Source organism: Aquarana catesbeiana, linkage group LG01 (assembly GCF_042186555.1).
Source record: "Aquarana catesbeiana isolate 2022-GZ linkage group LG01, ASM4218655v1, whole genome shotgun sequence".
Lineage (NCBI taxonomy): Eukaryota > Metazoa > Chordata > Amphibia > Anura > Ranidae > Aquarana > Aquarana catesbeiana.
The window spans coordinates 976484108-976501120 of NC_133324.1; the positions used below are offsets into that span (position 1 = coordinate 976484108).

At 45.9% G+C, this 17013-nt stretch overlaps 1 protein-coding gene across 1 annotated transcript in view; it reads left to right on the plus strand.

Moving 5' to 3' along the window:
• Positions 1-17013, plus strand: part of LOC141128922 (cytosolic phospholipase A2 gamma-like) — a 100426-nt gene that overhangs the window by 15320 nt on the left and 68093 nt on the right. Inside the window, 5 exon segments of the mRNA XM_073616577.1 lie at positions 6283-6391; positions 9342-9437; positions 9440-9481; positions 10491-10541; positions 13895-13957. Coding sequence (XP_073472678.1) covers positions 6283-6391; positions 9342-9437; positions 9440-9481; positions 10491-10541; positions 13895-13957 — 361 coding nt within the window.

Consider the following 17013-nt stretch of genomic DNA (forward strand, 5'->3'; position numbering starts at 1 on the left):
ATTTACATTTAGTGCAGTGCGTCCTGCTCACAGTGTTCAGCTAGATCCGTTCCTGTTAAATTCCTACTGACAGGCAGGCTTGTCTGGTTACAGTATATAAAGCTACCTGATGAAAATTACAGGTGTTCTATTTGATCCTATTAGTACCACGGTCAGGCAGCTAGACTATTTACATTTAGTACAGTGCGTCCTGCTCAGTGTTCAGCTAGATCCGTTCCTGTTATCTTCCTACTGACAGGCAGGCTTGTCTGGTTACAGTATATAAAGCTACCTGAAGAAAATTACAGGTGTTCTATTTGATCCTATTAGTACCACGGTCAGGCAGCTAGACTATTTACATTTAGTACAGTGCGTCCTGCTCACAGTGTTCAGCTAGATCCGTTCCTGTTATCTTCCTACTGACAGGCAGGCTTGTCTGGTTACAGTATATAAAGCTACCTGAAGAAAATTACAGGTGTTCTATTTGATCCTATTAGTACCACGGTCAGGCAGCTAGACTATTTACATTTAGTACAGTGCGTCCTGCTCACAGTGTACAGCTAGATCCGTTCCTGTTATCTTCCTACTGACAGGCAGGCTTGTCTGGTTACAGTATATAAAGCTACCTGAAGAAAATTACAGGTGTTCTATTTGATCCTATTAGTACCACGGTCAGGCAGCTAGACTATTTACATTTAGTACAGTGCGTCCTGCTCACAGTGTACAGCTAGATCCGTTCCTGTTATCTTCCTACTGACAGGCAGGCTTGTCTGGTTACAGTATATAAAGCTACCTGAAGAAAATTACAGGTGTTCTATTTGATCCTATTAGTACCACGGTCAGGCAGCTAGACTATTTACATTTAGTACAGTGCGTCCTGCTCACAGTGTTCAGCTAGATCCGTTCCTGTTATCTTCCTACTGACAGGCAGGCTTGTCTGGTTACAGTATATAAAGCTACTTGAAGAAAATTACAGGTGTTCTATCCCAGCTTAGTGCAGCTACAGGCCATTAGTATGTCTGGAAGGCCAAGAAGGAGAGGCAGACAGTCACAAGCCAATAAGAGAGGGCAAGCAGGCTCTGTGTCTAGTGCTGGTCGTGGAGACGGTGCATCCTCATCAGCACGTGGCCATGGGACACGCTTGGCCTTTTTTTCGGCAGCTGGCCGTGTTGAGCCGCAACATGCGGAAGACTTGGTCGAGTGGATGACCAAGCCGTCCTCATCCTCCTCATCCTCTCTCACCCATGCCCAGGGTGCTTTGTCTGGCAAAGCAGCGGCCTCTTCCCTCAGCTCAATGTCATCAGTGACTCCTTCCCTAGCTCCACCATGTCCTCATGAGGATTCCCTCGAACTGTTTGACCACAGTGTTGGGTACATGCTCCAGGAGGATGCCCAGCGTTTGGAAGGCTCTGATGACGATACTGAGCTCGATGAAGGCAGTAACATGAGCGCGGACAGAGGGGGTGCCCAAGAAGGACAGCAATCTGGCAGTCATGCTCCCCCTGCTGCAGCATACTGCCAGGTTTGCTCCAGTGATGAGGAGGGAGGGGATGATGAGGTCACTGACTCAACGTGGGTGCCTGATAGGAGAGAGGAGGAGGAGGAGGAGGAGGAGGAGGAGGAGGAGGAGGCGGCAGCACATCACCAACGAGGCAGGATGCCCTCCAGGGGCCAGCCTAAGGGCAGCACATTGACTGCATCACACCCCAAAGCTCCACATGTGCAGGGCGCTGCAGTCTCTGCGCGTTATTCAAAAAGTTCTTTGGTGTGGGCCTTTTTTGAGACGAGTGCATCAGATCGCACCGCTGCTATTTGCAACATATGTCTCAAGCGTATCTCGCGTGGCCAAAACATCTCCCGCTTGGGTACCACATGCTTGACCAGACATATGTTGACCTGCCATGCAGTTCGTTGGCAAGCGTATCTAAAAGACCCACACCAAAGAACAAAGAGGATCTCTCCTTGCTCCTCATCAGCTGAGATTTCCAACCCCACTAGACCTTCAGTCCTCTGAGACCTGCAGTGAGAGGAATGAAGGTGTAGAATTAGGTGTGTCACAGCCAAGTTACTTGTGGGCAATCTGCTTTTGGTACACCGACGTCAGATTGTACCAGGCAAATTTCCCTGCCCCAGCCTGCTGCACCGCCGAAAGAAGTTTGCTCCCAGCCATCCACATGCCCAGCGGTTGAATGCTAGCTTGGCAAAATTGCTAGCACTTCAACTCGCTGCCTTTTCAGTTGGTAGACTCTGCCCCCTTCCGTGAGTTTTGTGGAATGTGCGGTTCCTCAGTGGCAGGTACCCAAACGCCACTTTTTCTCACGGAAGGCGATTCCGGCTCTCTACCGGCATGTGGAAGGCAATGTCCATGCCTCGCTGACAGGGCGGTCAGCGGTAAGGTGCATATTACCGCTGACTCATGGTCCAGCAGGCATGGACAGGGACGTTACCTAAGTTTCACACGGCGCATTGGGTGACTCTGCTGGCAGCTGGGAAGGATGCAGGACAAGGTGCAGTAGTGTTGGAGGTTGTTCCGCCACCACGCCTCCAAAATGCTGATTGTGACACACCTCTCTCCTCCACCCCCTCCTCTTCTTCTTCCTCCATGGCCTCTTCCTCAGAACCAGCGGTGCTCCGTAGGCGTTCAAGGGGCTACGCAAGTACGCAGGCCAAAAGATGCCATGCGGTGCTTGAGCTGGTGTGCTTGGGGGACAGGAGCCACACTGGGGCAGAGGTTCTGTCAGCTCTGCAGGGGCAGGTTCAGAGGTGGTTGACGCCACGCCAACTTAAGGCAGGAATGGTGGTTTGCGACCAATGGCACCAACCTCCTCTCTGCCCTCCGACAGGGACAAATGACCCATGTGCCCTGTTTGGCTCACGTCCTTAACTTGGTGGTGCAGCGGTTCTTGGGCAGGTACCCGGGCTTACAGGATGTCCTGAGGCAGGCCAGGAAAGTCTGTGTGCATTTCCGCCGGTCATATAATGCCAGTGCTCGGCTGACGGACCTCCAAAAGGAGTTTAACCTGCCCAAGAACCGCCTAATCTGTGACATGCCCCCAGGTGGAACTCAACGTTGGCCATGCTGCAGCGGCTGCACACGCAGCAGAGGGCCATCAATGAGTACCTGTGCGACTATGGCACCAGGACAGGGTCAGGGGGAGCTTGGTTTTTTTTCCCCACGCAGTGGGCCATGATCAGGGATGCATGCACTGTCCTGTCACCATTCGAGGAGGCCACGAGGATGGTGAGCAGTGACAGTGCATGCATCAGTGACACTGTCCACCTGTTGGAGCACACGCTGCGTGGAATAATGGACAGGGCACTTGAGGCAGAACAGAGGCAGGAAGAGGAGGACTTCCTTAGCTCTCAAGGCCCCCTTTATCCAGACAGTGTTCCTGCGTGCCCGCCGATCACACAGGAAGAGGACGAGGAGGAAGAGGAGGAGGAGGAAGATTGTGTCAGTATGGAGGTGGAGCCTGGCACTCAGCATCAGCAGCAGTCTTTAAGGGATCAGTCCCAAGAAACACATGGACTTGTACGTGGCTGGAGGAGGTGGCTGCGGACCATGTCGTTCTTAGTGACCCAGAGGACTCCGGACCAAATGCCTCAGCAAACCTACGCTGCATGGCCTCCCTGATCCTGCAAAGCCTGCGTAAGGATCCTCGTATTCGTGGTATCAAGGAGAAGGACCAATACTGGCTGGCAACCCTCCTTGATCCACGTTACAAGGGTAAGGTTGCGGACCTTATCTTGCCATCGCAGAGGGAGCAGAGGATGAAACATCTTCGGGAGGCCTTGCAGAAAGGTCTGTGCAACGCGTTCCCAGAGACTGGGAGGTTACAAACTCCTGTTTCTGGACAACGTGTTGCTGAGGCTTCGGTCAGTCAAAGAAGGAGCGGTGGAGAAGGTGGCCGTCTGACCGATGCGTTCAGACAATTTTTTGGTCCGCAGCCCCAAGGTATGATCGGTTCCAGCAACCATCGTCAGCGTCTGTTTTACATGGTGCAGGAATACCTAGGGGCAAGATCAGACTTGGACACCTTTCCCACCGAAAATCCTCTGGGTTACTGGGTCTTGAGGATGGATCACTGGCCAGAGCTTGCACAGTATGCAATTGAGCTACTGGCCTGTCCTGCATCCAGCGTTCTTTCGGAACGCACATTCAGTGCTGCTGGAGGCGTGGTAAACCGATCACAGGGTGCGTCTGTCCACCGACTCGGTCGATCGGCTGACCTTCATAAAAATGAATGAGTCTTGGATCACCACCAGCTACCAAGCACCTGATGCTGATGTAACCGAATAATTTTTTTTGAAATCTCAGATCCCTTCAAAGACTGCCTATGCTGATGCTGAGTGACTATCCCTGAGTAATTATCCTCTTCCTCCTCAATCATCACGCTGATAGCTTGTAAGAACATTTTTGGTTCTGGGCGCCACCACCAGTGCCTAAGGCACAATTTTTCAGCCCCTGTTTAACAGGGGCGTGTAATTACAATTTTGATGTAATACTTTGCAGCAGGGCTCGTTCCTGCATTCCAACTAGAGTGTCTGTGAGGGGTTGCAGTGTTGTGGCACCAGCACCAGTGCCTAGGGCCCAATTTTTCTGCCCCTGTCTAACAGGGGCGTGTAATTACAATTTTTGATGCAATACTTTGCAGCAGGGCTCGTTCCTGCGTTCCAACTAGAGTGTCTGTGAGGGGTTGCAGTGTTGTGGCACCAGCACCAGTGCCTAAGGCCTAATTTTTCAGCTCCTGTTCAACAGGGGCATGTAATTACAATTTCTTGATCTAATATTTCACAGCAGGGCCCTGTGAGGCTTACAGTGTTGTGGCCACAGCAACACCTAAGGCCCAAATTTCTGCTGAGTATATAGGGCAGGACCCTACTTTCAAACATCTAACTTACAAACGACTCCTACTTGCAAACGGAAGGAGACAACAGGAAGTGAGATGAAATCTACCCCTAGGAAGGGAAATTCTCTCCTGTAAGAGTTAATATGGGAAAACAATTTCTCCTTTCCACTGATGCTTTCCAATCCTTGTTCCACAAAAAACCCAAATTTTCAAAAACATTTTTCATTGGGACAAAAAAGTGAGGTGAAATCTTCTGAAGAGGAGGAAAGACAGCAAAACAAATGTCACAGGGGTGATAACCCTTTCCCTATGTTTTCCAAAAAGCTTAGAAAAGATTTTTTGGCTGGAGCTAAACACGTTAAAAATGTTCAAAATTACAAACAGATTCTACTTAACAACAAACCTACAGTCCCTGTCTTGTTTGCACCGCCTGTATACTGCCTGTTCAGAGTATATAGGGCCTGGTGGCCCCACACCCTTCCTTATTTTAATTTGGGTGCGGGGTTCCCCTTAATATCCATACAAGACCCAAAGGGCCTGGTAATGGACTGGGGGGTACCCATGCCGTTTGTCTCACTGATTTTCATCCATATTGCCAGGACCCGACATTACATTAAGCCGCAAGCAGTTTTAAATGAGATTTTTTCCTTTAAAAATGACATTTGGTGCAGGGACTGTTCTAAACATGGAAACATGCGTCACTTTACAGGCATACTATAGACACCCCCCAGGTACGATATTTAAAGGAATATTTCACTTTATTTTTTTTTACTTTAAGCATCATTAAAATCACTGCTCCCGAAAAAACGGCCGTTTTAAAAGTTTTTTTTGCATTGATACATGTCCCCTGGGGTAGGACCCGGGTCCCCAAACCCTTTTTAGGACAATACCATGCAAATTAGCCTTTAAAATGAGCACTTTTGATTTCGAACGTTCGAGTCCCATAGACGTCAATGGGGTTCTAAACGTTCGTGCGAACTTTCGGTCCGTTCGCGGGTTCTGGTGCGAACCGAACCGGGGGGTGTTCGGCTCATCCCTACTAATCATTCTGATGTGCAGTTTTCTTCATATGTTAAGTTTAAATTATCCAGATATGACAAACGTAGCAGCAGTGTAGTCTGGGATAGTGACCTGAATTCACAAACTGTGGTCTTGGAGTTTTTACTAATTTATAATTTACAATTTAATTTAGTTATTCATTATTGATCACAAGATACCATCCTGACTTGGACATAATAATTCTAGTTTTTGCTGCTTGCCTGTTCATAACCTTGCTTTTAAATTAACGCCAGCTGTCCTCTTGGCTTGTACCAGCCAACTCCTCAAACACTTTGTTGCCATGTTACAATTTAAAAACAAAAAAAGAAGGGGGGGGGGGGGGAGAAACAGCTGAGCCTTGGGGTACCCCTAGCGTACACTGAAACAACTTCCGCTATTACTCTTTCTTCTGCAGATTAATGAAGAAAAGCTGTCCAGTCACAAAGAGATTTGCAATATCGGTGAAGACCCGTATCCCATCTACTCTGCTGTGAGACAGCATAAAATACATAAAAACAGATCAGGTGTGTGGTTTTTTTTTTTTTTTTTTTTTTTTTTTTTTTTTTTTTTTTTACTAGAATGGCCTCTTTATTCCTCATCATATGATTCCTATAAATGAAGAATACTAAAAATGAAAATTGGGGCTTGGGCTTCCCATTATCCATATACTATTTTATTACAGAATTTACAAGCTCCTCCCCTGGTGGGCTGATGCCATCCAGATTAAGCCCTGCCAATCAGACACTAAGTGGATGTAGAGAAAGCTGCTTATCAAGCTAGTGGAGCACTAAAGCTGGCCATACACTAGTCAATTTTCCAATAAACTTTCACTTAAAAATACTTAACAGTACGTTCCATCAGTTGATAAGTCATTTAAAATTAGTTTCCTGGAACTATGCTCACCTCCACGCCAGCCATGTGGTGTCCATGAGCCCCTCCAGCCACTCTTCCTTTTTCTCTTGTCATTTTGATTGGTAGGGTCAGAATGAAGTCCCCCCCCCCCCCCCCCCCCCCCCCCCCCCCACAGAGTTTAATCTCGACAGATGCTAAAATTGTTCTGTGCTTATCTCAGTATACATTGGAGGTAAGAATACTTTTAATTCAAAAATGGATACAGTAAAAATCCTCAGTAGTATATCGGGGAAGGATGGAAGTGCACACCAAGAGATACTCAATTGCTAATGTGACAGGAAGGCTTCAACTCCATTCCCTCCCCCAACCACACCCTCTATTGTGTTTAAACCCATCATGGGCTCTACAATTAAGCCCATGATGGATTAAATGTGTTAGTGCTTTTCAAGAGTGGATGGAACTGAAGCCTTCCTATCACCTGCAATGGACCAGCTCTTGGTGTGCCCCTCCATCTCTCCATGGTATGCTTCTGAGTAATGGGCAAGACCAGTATATCACAAGTAATCAGCGCTGACCCAAAAATTGCTATCTTATTAAAGGAGGTGATGTGGATTCAAAAAGTGAACAGCAGAATATTTCCACACAATTCTGCACATATAATATAATTTTATTTTCTTTAGGTTACGAAAAATAAACTATCCAGTGGGTGAAATAAAACTGACCAAAAGTGCTGCAACCTTAAAAAATTGAATTCTCAGTTTCGTCAAAGTGGTAACTATATTCAGGTGCGCTACAATTATCACAAAAACCATCAGACCGAGGGAACTCCCTCAGCCTGAATGTGTGTGAATTATACTTTAGAAAAGTAAACAAAAAGTAACAACATACTGAATCCTGAGCCTTCCAGTGAGATAATCTATGAACAATTACAATATAGCAAAGTCCACTGCAGTATTAGATACTTGAAGGAAGGCCAACTAAAAGTCCTGCAACATAAATATATGTATATGCTTCCTAGATGGGATAATCCTTTCTCTGTGAACCAGAATCCTGTGATAGAATGAGAAAAGGTGGCTGCTTACCAAATCCTTGGGACCCCTATCACGGGGGTCTTTTGGGCTCAAAAACGTATCCAGTAACAGCTGGTGAGATCCTCTCATTCAGTCATCCATCCACCCGGGATCCTCCACTGGCATCAGGGTAGCGATGTAAAGGAATCCCATATGCTGGAGCAGCTGATCGGAGGGAACAGCTGGTTGGTTACACAGGCTCACTCCTTCATATGCGCTGTTAGTTCTATGTAGCCAGACTGACTCCGATAGTAACTCTCGCCATATGTGGATTAAAAAAGCAGGAGAAGCTTCATAGTGTAATAAACAACTTCTTTATTAAAACAAAAATTACGGGGGGTCTTTTGGGCTCAAAATGTATCCAGGAACAGCTGGTGAGATCCTCTCATTCAGTCATCCATCCACCTGGTGGATGGATGACTGAATGAGAGGATCTCACCAGCTGTTCCTGGATAAGTTTTGAGCCCAAAAGACCCCCCGTGATAGGGGTCCCAAGGATCTGCTAAGTGGCCACCTTTTCTCATTCTATCACAGGATTCTGGTTCACAGAGAAAGGATTATCCCATCTAGGAAGCATATACATGTATTTATGTTGCAGGACTTTCTTAGTTTGCCTTCCTTCAATTATCTAATCCTTCAGTGGACTTTTTTGCTATATTGTAATTTGTTCTTAGATTATCTCACTGGAAGGCACAGGATTCAGTATTTGTTACTTTTTTGTTATTACTGCTCTAATGTATAATTCACACACACATTTAGGCTGAGGGAGTTCCCTTGGTCTGATGGTTTTTGTGACAATGGGCAAGACCAGCCCTGTGGGAGCTGCACCTGACAGGGATTGACTCACCAGATGACTGAACTAGTGGAGCTTGGAGTGGTGCTATATATTTGGTTTGGGTGCAGATAGTAAAAATCCTCTTCAGAAATATTAACTCCTTCCTGCCCAGCCCCTGGAGCCCCTTTAGTAGGATCTGTATGTCTGGGGAAGGATCAGCCCATATAACTATGCATGGCTGTCAAACTGCTCACATGATAAAAAGCTGGTCTTGTTGACGCCCGATCATTCATACGGAGTGAGATCCGTATTTGACACCCCAGTTAAGGTGATGGGAATGTGCAGTGAGCATGCTTTCAGCACAGAGTTGCATGTGAGCCTTTGCAGACTTCCCACTTTTCCACCGCACATATGTGTTATTTTGGGTGGGTAGAGGTTCAATTTTGGAATAAATGGAATTTCTGGAGTGAAAACCATTCACTGATTGAAATGTGTTCATTGGAGAGAATTTCCATCCTGTTTGACTTTTCTCATTACTGCTTCAAATAACTCTTTAAATGTCTTAACGACACAATTTTTGAAACCAAATCCCTCTAGTGGATGGCCCAGCCTTACAATTGCTCTTCTCCATTCCATTTTTTTTTTTTTTTTTTTCTTGTCCTTTGAAGCTTGGAAGGTCATTGTTTGCAATGAAGAGGAAATAGAGGTGACTCTTCATTGTGTATAGGACACATCATTCTCTGGATGGACAATAACTGGGGGAAAATCTCATTTCAGAAGCTTGGTTTGAGTTCACTCCACACAAGTCCGGGTTTCCTGCTTATGAACGCTATATAAAGACTGAGCATCTGGGATGTAGGTTTAAAAAAGGACGTTTATGAAGGAGCTGCCTGAACATGACTTGATTTATCTTCAAGGTGAGCCGAATCAAAAATGGTCTAATTTTACCTGTACTCCTTTTTTTTTTTTTTTTTTTTTTTTTATATCTTGTCACCAAATCAGATGTTTCATTTGTTGGTGTAAATTTTTCCTATGCAAAATTGTTATTTTGAGAGATTGCATGCTAAGAAATGTACATAATGAGCTTAAAGTGATTGTAAGGATTTTTTATATAATACTTTTTTTACTAAAATGGCAAGCCATGTTATACTTGCTTTGTGAAGTGGTTTCACAAAGAAGCCCCAATCTTCCTCTTGGATCCCTCTCTGGAACTCTGGGCTCCACCCTCAGGCCAAGCTGCTTGCTATGGGGGTGACTGGTACACGCTCTCTCCTGAGCCTTGCTCTGTGTCCATAAGTCACACAGCCAGGTTTGACCCTGCCCCCCCACTGCCTTGTGAGTAGCTGACTGGCTGCAGCGGGAGCCAATGGCTGCTGCCATGTCTGAGTCAATAAGGAGTGAGCCGAGACCCATAACAGCTCTTCACTAACATAGGCTGCTCCCCAGGGGCAGAGGCCCAGGAGCCGGAGAGCTTTGGTCAGACCCTTCTAAACCTTTATCTCCTCCCAGCCACTCCCTCCCAGAGATTGGTAGTGGTCAGATATATATTCATAACCCATTGCTTGACCCTCCCCATAGTATTTCTGGAATATTTTTCCAGAGGCAGGCAGGAGTAATCAGCCACCAGGCTTGGGTATAGACATGACCAGACCTGAGGAATTGCTTCTCAACTGAGTACAGCAGAGCCAGACTTGTTATCCAACCTTTGGCTCGGTGCTACATATCTATACATATACCATGGCTCTATCAAATGACCATCATCTGAAATCTATGTCCTTGACAGTTGGAGAGAAAACCCATAATTAAATATGAATGTGTATACGGCTATGGAAATAATAAATACTAAAAGGTCACTTACAATTCATAACTCTGATCCTCATTTTATTTTCAGCACTAATGCAACTTTTTTTTTTTTTTTTTTGGCAGGATTGTGGGGCAGTGCACCCGGCGCTGATTGGATTTGGTTGGCCATGTGTGGTAGGTGATCAAGGATTCCCAGCTTAACATGCCTCTCCACCAAACCCCCTAAATGATGTAACAATTAGGCAAATCAAATGTAGCGCAGATCCCATACTGGTCCCACTGTGTGTCCCAAGTACTATTCCCTATTTATTGCATGGCAGCCAGACACAGTATTTGCTCAGCATTTCAAGCAACAACTAAGCAGATGGTATCCTTTTTGTGATTTTTATATTTGTAGAACTGGCAAAGGGATTAGGGTGAGCCTTGGCACACCCAGAACTAGTGTAAACTTGGTTGGGAACACCATCTTTAAACCATTAACTAAGGTTTTCAAGTAAGAAAAATGAACAATTCAGCCTATGGAGTTCCCACTCTGGAAACAGCCCAGGCCAGCAAATCTGGAACGGTCTGCAAGAAAATAAAGAAACGCAACAGTGCAATTGGTCTCTCCCCAAGATTTCTCTCAGGCTTCTACTCGCTGCACCATTGTATTTATGAATGCCTCCTTTGAGTATTGGCCAGACCTTGTACCGTTCTCAGCCAAATCCTCAGATGACTTTGCTCCAACTGTTCCTGCAGATTTGCTAGTTGGTTCCTCAGCTCTCCTTGGGCTGGAACTGCACAGAACCTCCTGTAGACTTCTCTGGATCGCCATGGAGGGCATGACAGTCCTTCCAGGCTGGGTCACTCTCCAGCAGGCAAAGGACCCTGCTGTTGATGTCTTAGACCATTTATACCCCCCCCCTTTGCTGATCACTCTCCGACCAAGGATTGGCTGAGGCTGTATGAATGATCAGCCCCAGATCTTCCCCTTCCAGCCCACTATGTTCCTGTACTTTCTGGAATACAGGGGAAAGTAGGTGAGCCTGCAGAAGCCAGAACAGAATAAAACACTCAAATTTTGCACCACTGATTACAGTGAAGCTCAAAAATACACTAAATTTACTTATACCTAGTGGCCCCAAACTAGGAGGGTGCTACACACAACTTAAATTTCTAGGGCCCATTATACTTGTCTAAATATGTGGTTGCACAAAGCGCTGGTCCCATGTCCTCCAACTCCCTTACTGCAAAGAGGAAGGTTCCTTTATTTGGGTATAAAACTGACAAAATAGTCAGCATTACAGGTAAGGGGGTCCTCCTAGACAATCAAGTCCTAATAAGGCTCAGAGTAGGCAACTCTTCAGTCCTCTCAGCAAAGTCAGTGGTGGAGACTTCCACTTGATCATCTTCACCATTACACTGAATGGACTTGCTGCTGTCTTCAATTCAAACCAATACTAGAATGCAAGCATAAGAAGGTTGCACCAGCCTAATGCATTACCATAGGACTCTTCTTAAATAAATCACCCTTGAAACATATAAGCTGCACCCCATGTGGTGGATTTTTTTTTTTTTTTTCTTTCCTCAGCTGACTCCAATGAGTTTTGAAAATTACAATCACATGACTGAAAAAGTTCCTTTATCCTTGTATTTGAATGTGCTGAGAGCCCTTTGAGGGTTGTGATTGCTGCCCTCTGCTTCTAAAAATGCTAGTTCCCTGGTTGTCACTCTAATGGCTTTTCTCAGTCCATAATCTAGAACAGCCATTCTCAACCAGGCTTTGGTGGAACCCTAATGTTCCTCCAGAAGTAGGTAAGGGTACCTTGAGCTCTGGCTTGTTGACCTTCTGTTTGATGGTGCCTACATAGTTCCAAAGCCAGCAGCTTGGAAGCACTTATATTTTTAATCTCTTCCCGCCAAAGGTACACTTGTGGCCTCTTGGCGGGTGGGCTTTAGTTTGACCTTATGTAAACTTTTCTGGGCTGAGAGTGGGTGAGCACAGTTCCTGGCAGGGACCGGAAAGCTCTCGATAGTTGTGACCAGGAGCTTTCCAATAGTGTGACAGCCAAACACAGTGAACACATGACCAAATGCCCATCTCCACCTCCTGGCATTTAAAAGCTCTCAAAGGGCTGGGGTAGGAGGTGGTGGGAAGGGATTAAGCTATCTGTAAGGGTTGCATTACTTACCACCAATGTAAGACCACTGATTCCCGATGGCTTGGTTTCCGTAAGAGCCTGAATTGTTTGAGGTTCCTCCTGGGCTAAAGAGGTTGATAGAGGCTGATCTAGACAATTATGCAGATTAGGTCCCATCCACTGCAACACATATATGTATGTTGTGCATTATTGCATTGAGAGAAACGCCCAATTAAATATAAATGGTCTGAAATGCACAGCAACACTTTTTTTTTTTTTTTTTTTTTTTTAACAAAGCACAGGAAACCATGCCTAGGGCAGATATTCTGTGAATGACCTCACATTACACACAACACGTGTTGAGAATAGCCATAAAAGCTCTGAGTGTTCTGATCTGCATTCATGTTTTAGGTCAATGTAGGGTTGCCACCGCATCCCTCTAAACCTGAACACCTATGAATTACACAGGTTCTGAGGCTAACTGAATGCAGATAAGGCACCAAGTGAATTTAATTGCCACCTTAATCAGCCACAGAACTTGTGTGATTATGTGTTCAGGTTTAGGCTCTGTTTCCACTAGTGCGACTTTTCATGCGACTTGGGACTGAAAAGTCACATGACAAATTGTATCCCATGATTTCCAATGAGTACCGTTCATATCTGTGTGACTTCAAGTCGCAGCGACTTCAAAGTAGTCCCTGCACTACTTTGGTCCCACTTTGATGCGACTTGAGGTCCATAGATACAGGCATTGCTTCAAATCGCGGTAAAAAAAATCGCGCGACTTTGGGGACGCAATAGTGGAAACATAGCCTAAAAGGGATGAGGTGGCAACTCTAGGTCAATGAATCGGACAGGGCTGAAGCCAGACAACTTGCAATTTCAAAGATGTCAGCAGTTGCAGCTTTTCCACAGGTCTCAAATGAGTTCAAAGTATGAGCCAAACTGCCCTGGGTTCATGGATAACTTCAAAGTTTGGGTGCCAAAACCCAACTCCATTGTTTTTAATTTCAATGTGTGGAATCAAAAATCCAATTTCTGGTCTAATCTGAGTTGTCACAAAAAGCATGGGGGGAGGAGAGCACATCACTGGGGAACATACCAGTGCAAAAATTTAAAGCATTCCATCTGTAAGAACAGTTCTTTTGTTTCTCTTAAACATGAAAAATGGCGTCCTCTTCTGAGTTTAGGCAGCCCGGCCCCTGATGACGCTGGAGCTCTACCTATTGGCTGCTCTGCACATGGGCTCTATATAAGCCTCCTGGGGTATGTTTATAGGCGTCTCCGAGGGGTACTGGGAGCAGGACATGTCAGATGGGCCTCCAGGAAAAACAAAAAGAGAACTTAAATGCCCCCCCACCCAAAAAAGACTGGCTAATATGTTAACTGTGCTTGATATTCTTAAAGATAATACAAGAATTGATTCTTTTACAGAAATGTACAAGAAAATGATGAAAACAGTGACTGGAGGTAAGAATTCAACCACTTGGCAAATCCACTTTCTGGGATCACCTACCTACATATTGCATACGGTTTATCTTACATAATGCAATGTCTTAGAAGCTCATTCTTCCAGATTTGTGTTCAGGTTTTAACTGCTTCCATACCGGGCCAATTCTGGAATTCCTCTCCTACATGTAAAAATCATCATTTCTTTGCTAGGAAAATTACTTGGAACCCCCAAAATATATATAATATACTTTTTTTTTTTTTTTTTTGCAGAGACCCTAGGGAATGAAATTGCGGTCATTGCTTGCAACTTTTTATGTCACAGTATGTGCGCAGCAATTTCTTATCATACATCATGGGACACAGAGCCATAGTAGTTACTATGTGGGTTATAGGCCACCTTTAGGTGATAGACACTGGCACTCCCTATATAACCCCTCCCATTACTGGGAGTACCTCAGTGTGGTGTGTGTTTTTTTTTTTTTTTTTTTTGCCCGTGTCTAAGGTGTTGGTCACGAGTAAAGATGTGCTGTGCTCCACTGGAGCAATCCTTGCTGGGGCTAGCCATGCTGACCGGATCCATTCAAAGTGTCTCTTCTGGCCAAATTGAATGGTACCCGGGCCTCCTAACTGAAGAAACAAGGTTTTTGCCTGTAAATGCTTCTCTCTTCAGAGAGCTGGACCCTGGGATCTCCTACTTTTTGGTAGGAAGGCCATAAAGTTTTACTAGCAGGGTGCTGTTGCATGTCCAGGATTGCGGGTTTCCTCTAGGATCCCCTGCTCCACAGTAGGTTCCCATTAAACCTTCAGAAGGGTGAAGATTGGGTCTGTTGGTTTACCACAGAAAAACCTGCAGCGGGAAAGGTAAGTGGAGTTTTCTAAAACTGTTTTGAATTTTCTTCAAATGTCTCTTTTACACATAAAATGTTGTCATGCCGGGGTGTGGTTTGGAGCCGCTCTAAGATGGACGTGTTGTTCTGAAGCTCCCGTCCAAGAGGTCTAGCTTCAGCGAAACGGCACCTTACAACACCCTGCTATGGTGAGAACAGCCCGCAGTACCTCAGCATCAAGATCCCGGTCCCCACGGAACCAAGATCACATGCGAGAAGGGCACATTCCTGAGATCTTCCGATCCCGGCCCAGAGGCGCCATGCAGGCCGCTCATCCAGCCGCCTCGAGTAAGACACAACCCCAGAGCGCCAGCCCCCACTGCTCTGGAACTCTGAGTCAGTCAGGCACGGGGCCGGAGCAGAGACCTTCACCTGCAGTCAACCTGGAAGATCTTCACAGCGTAGCTGCAGACATCAAAAATATGGCAGCTATTTCAGATATGAGGTCTGACCTGCAATCTATCAATCTGAGTGGAGGAGGTAGAAACAACCCAGACGCGCCATGAAGCTTCCCTTTGCCACGTGCAGCAGCTCACAGAATCTCATGCGGTACACCTAAGAGATATCAATCGCCACATGGAGGACCTTGACAATCGCAGGAGACGCCGCAACCTCCGCCTGAGAGGATTACCTGAATCGATTGACGCACATCAACTAGCTCAAACGGTTACCACCATAATCAATGAGCTATTAGAAAGACCCCAAGATGCTCCGGTTGCCTTTGAGCGCATTCATAGAGCATTAAGACCGAGAGTGAGACACAGAGCCCCCAAGGGACATTGTATGCTGCCTTATAGACTTCTCCCTCAAAGAAGAAATTTTGAGGGCTTCCAGGTCTCGCAATCAATTCACCAGGGATCAAACATCAAAATATACCAAGATCTTTCCAACATCACTCTGCAAAGGAGGCATGAGTTAAGACCTCTGTTGGACACTCTAAGAGCCAGATCCATCGTATATAGATGGAAATTCCCTTTTGGCCTTTCAGCAACACACCAAGGCCGCACTGCACTTCTTAGAGTCCCAGAAGATTTGGAACATTTCTGCTCTATCCTAGACATCCCCATAGTTGCACTACCGGACTGGTACAGTGACTTTCGTTTACCACAAATGCACAGAGCTACTTCCATGGATGGCATCGCAGAAGCAGGCAACTTCCATCTTGGTCGTCGCCGACACCATCAGGCACCCCCTCATTCGCCATTACGAGACCCAAGCATGCCACTGAACGGTAGTCCCACTGCCTCCCCTGCTCATCGCAGGGCCCGGATCACCTAAAGAAATGACAACGCCTTCACCCTCTTTCTTCTGACTCAAGATGTTAATATAAAATTGCCTTGATGATGATGAGTATCTATCTACGTTATATGGCCACAGTTACCTGTAAAAGACAAGCCAACCTGTTATTACCTGTTACTGATCTCTCTGGCATTCCGCCTTGAACCCAGACAGTCTACTTAACCTGCCGACGGATAATAATCCACTCATATTTTCATCACCACCCACGATAATATACCAAGGGGAAAATGTGACACCACCCCCAGCTGAGGATATCTACATAACGACAAAAAGGATAACACCGCTTCCTTTAGATCTGCACAACATCTATTATTTACCTATTATTTTTCTACAGAGACAAAATGTTGTCATGCCAATGTGTCACCACTGGGTGCTGTACTGGGCACTCGCTGCCTCATGCTGGAAACAGTGCTGTCAGAGCTGAAATGCTTCCTCTTCCTCCAGCCGAACAGCAGGTCCCCTGGTAAGCTTGAGGGTTTTTTTTTTATCACCCCCCCTATGCTGATAGTCTCCCCCTTGAAGCGCTCAGAATTCTTCTTTGAAAAAAGACAGGAAGTGCCATCAGCAGCTTGTAAATTCCCCCCCCCCCCCCCCATGCCATGCTTCTCTCGGTAGGTTTTAGAGGACCTGTAGTCTGCCGCTTGCGTGGGAAAACCCTCATTTTAATATAGTGGGTGGAGCTGTAGGCAACGCAGGGGGGCAGGGCTTAGCGGCAACAGCATTCTCCGACACAAGGAGGCAAGTCTTTAACAGCACATTGTGTGCTACTGCAGGCTGTGGAGGAACACAAGAGCAAAGAGGTGGCATTAACAGGTTTGACACAGGCATTTCCTTTCACACTTTTTTTTTTTTTTTTTTTTTTTTTTTTTACTGCTGCATTAGACTGGG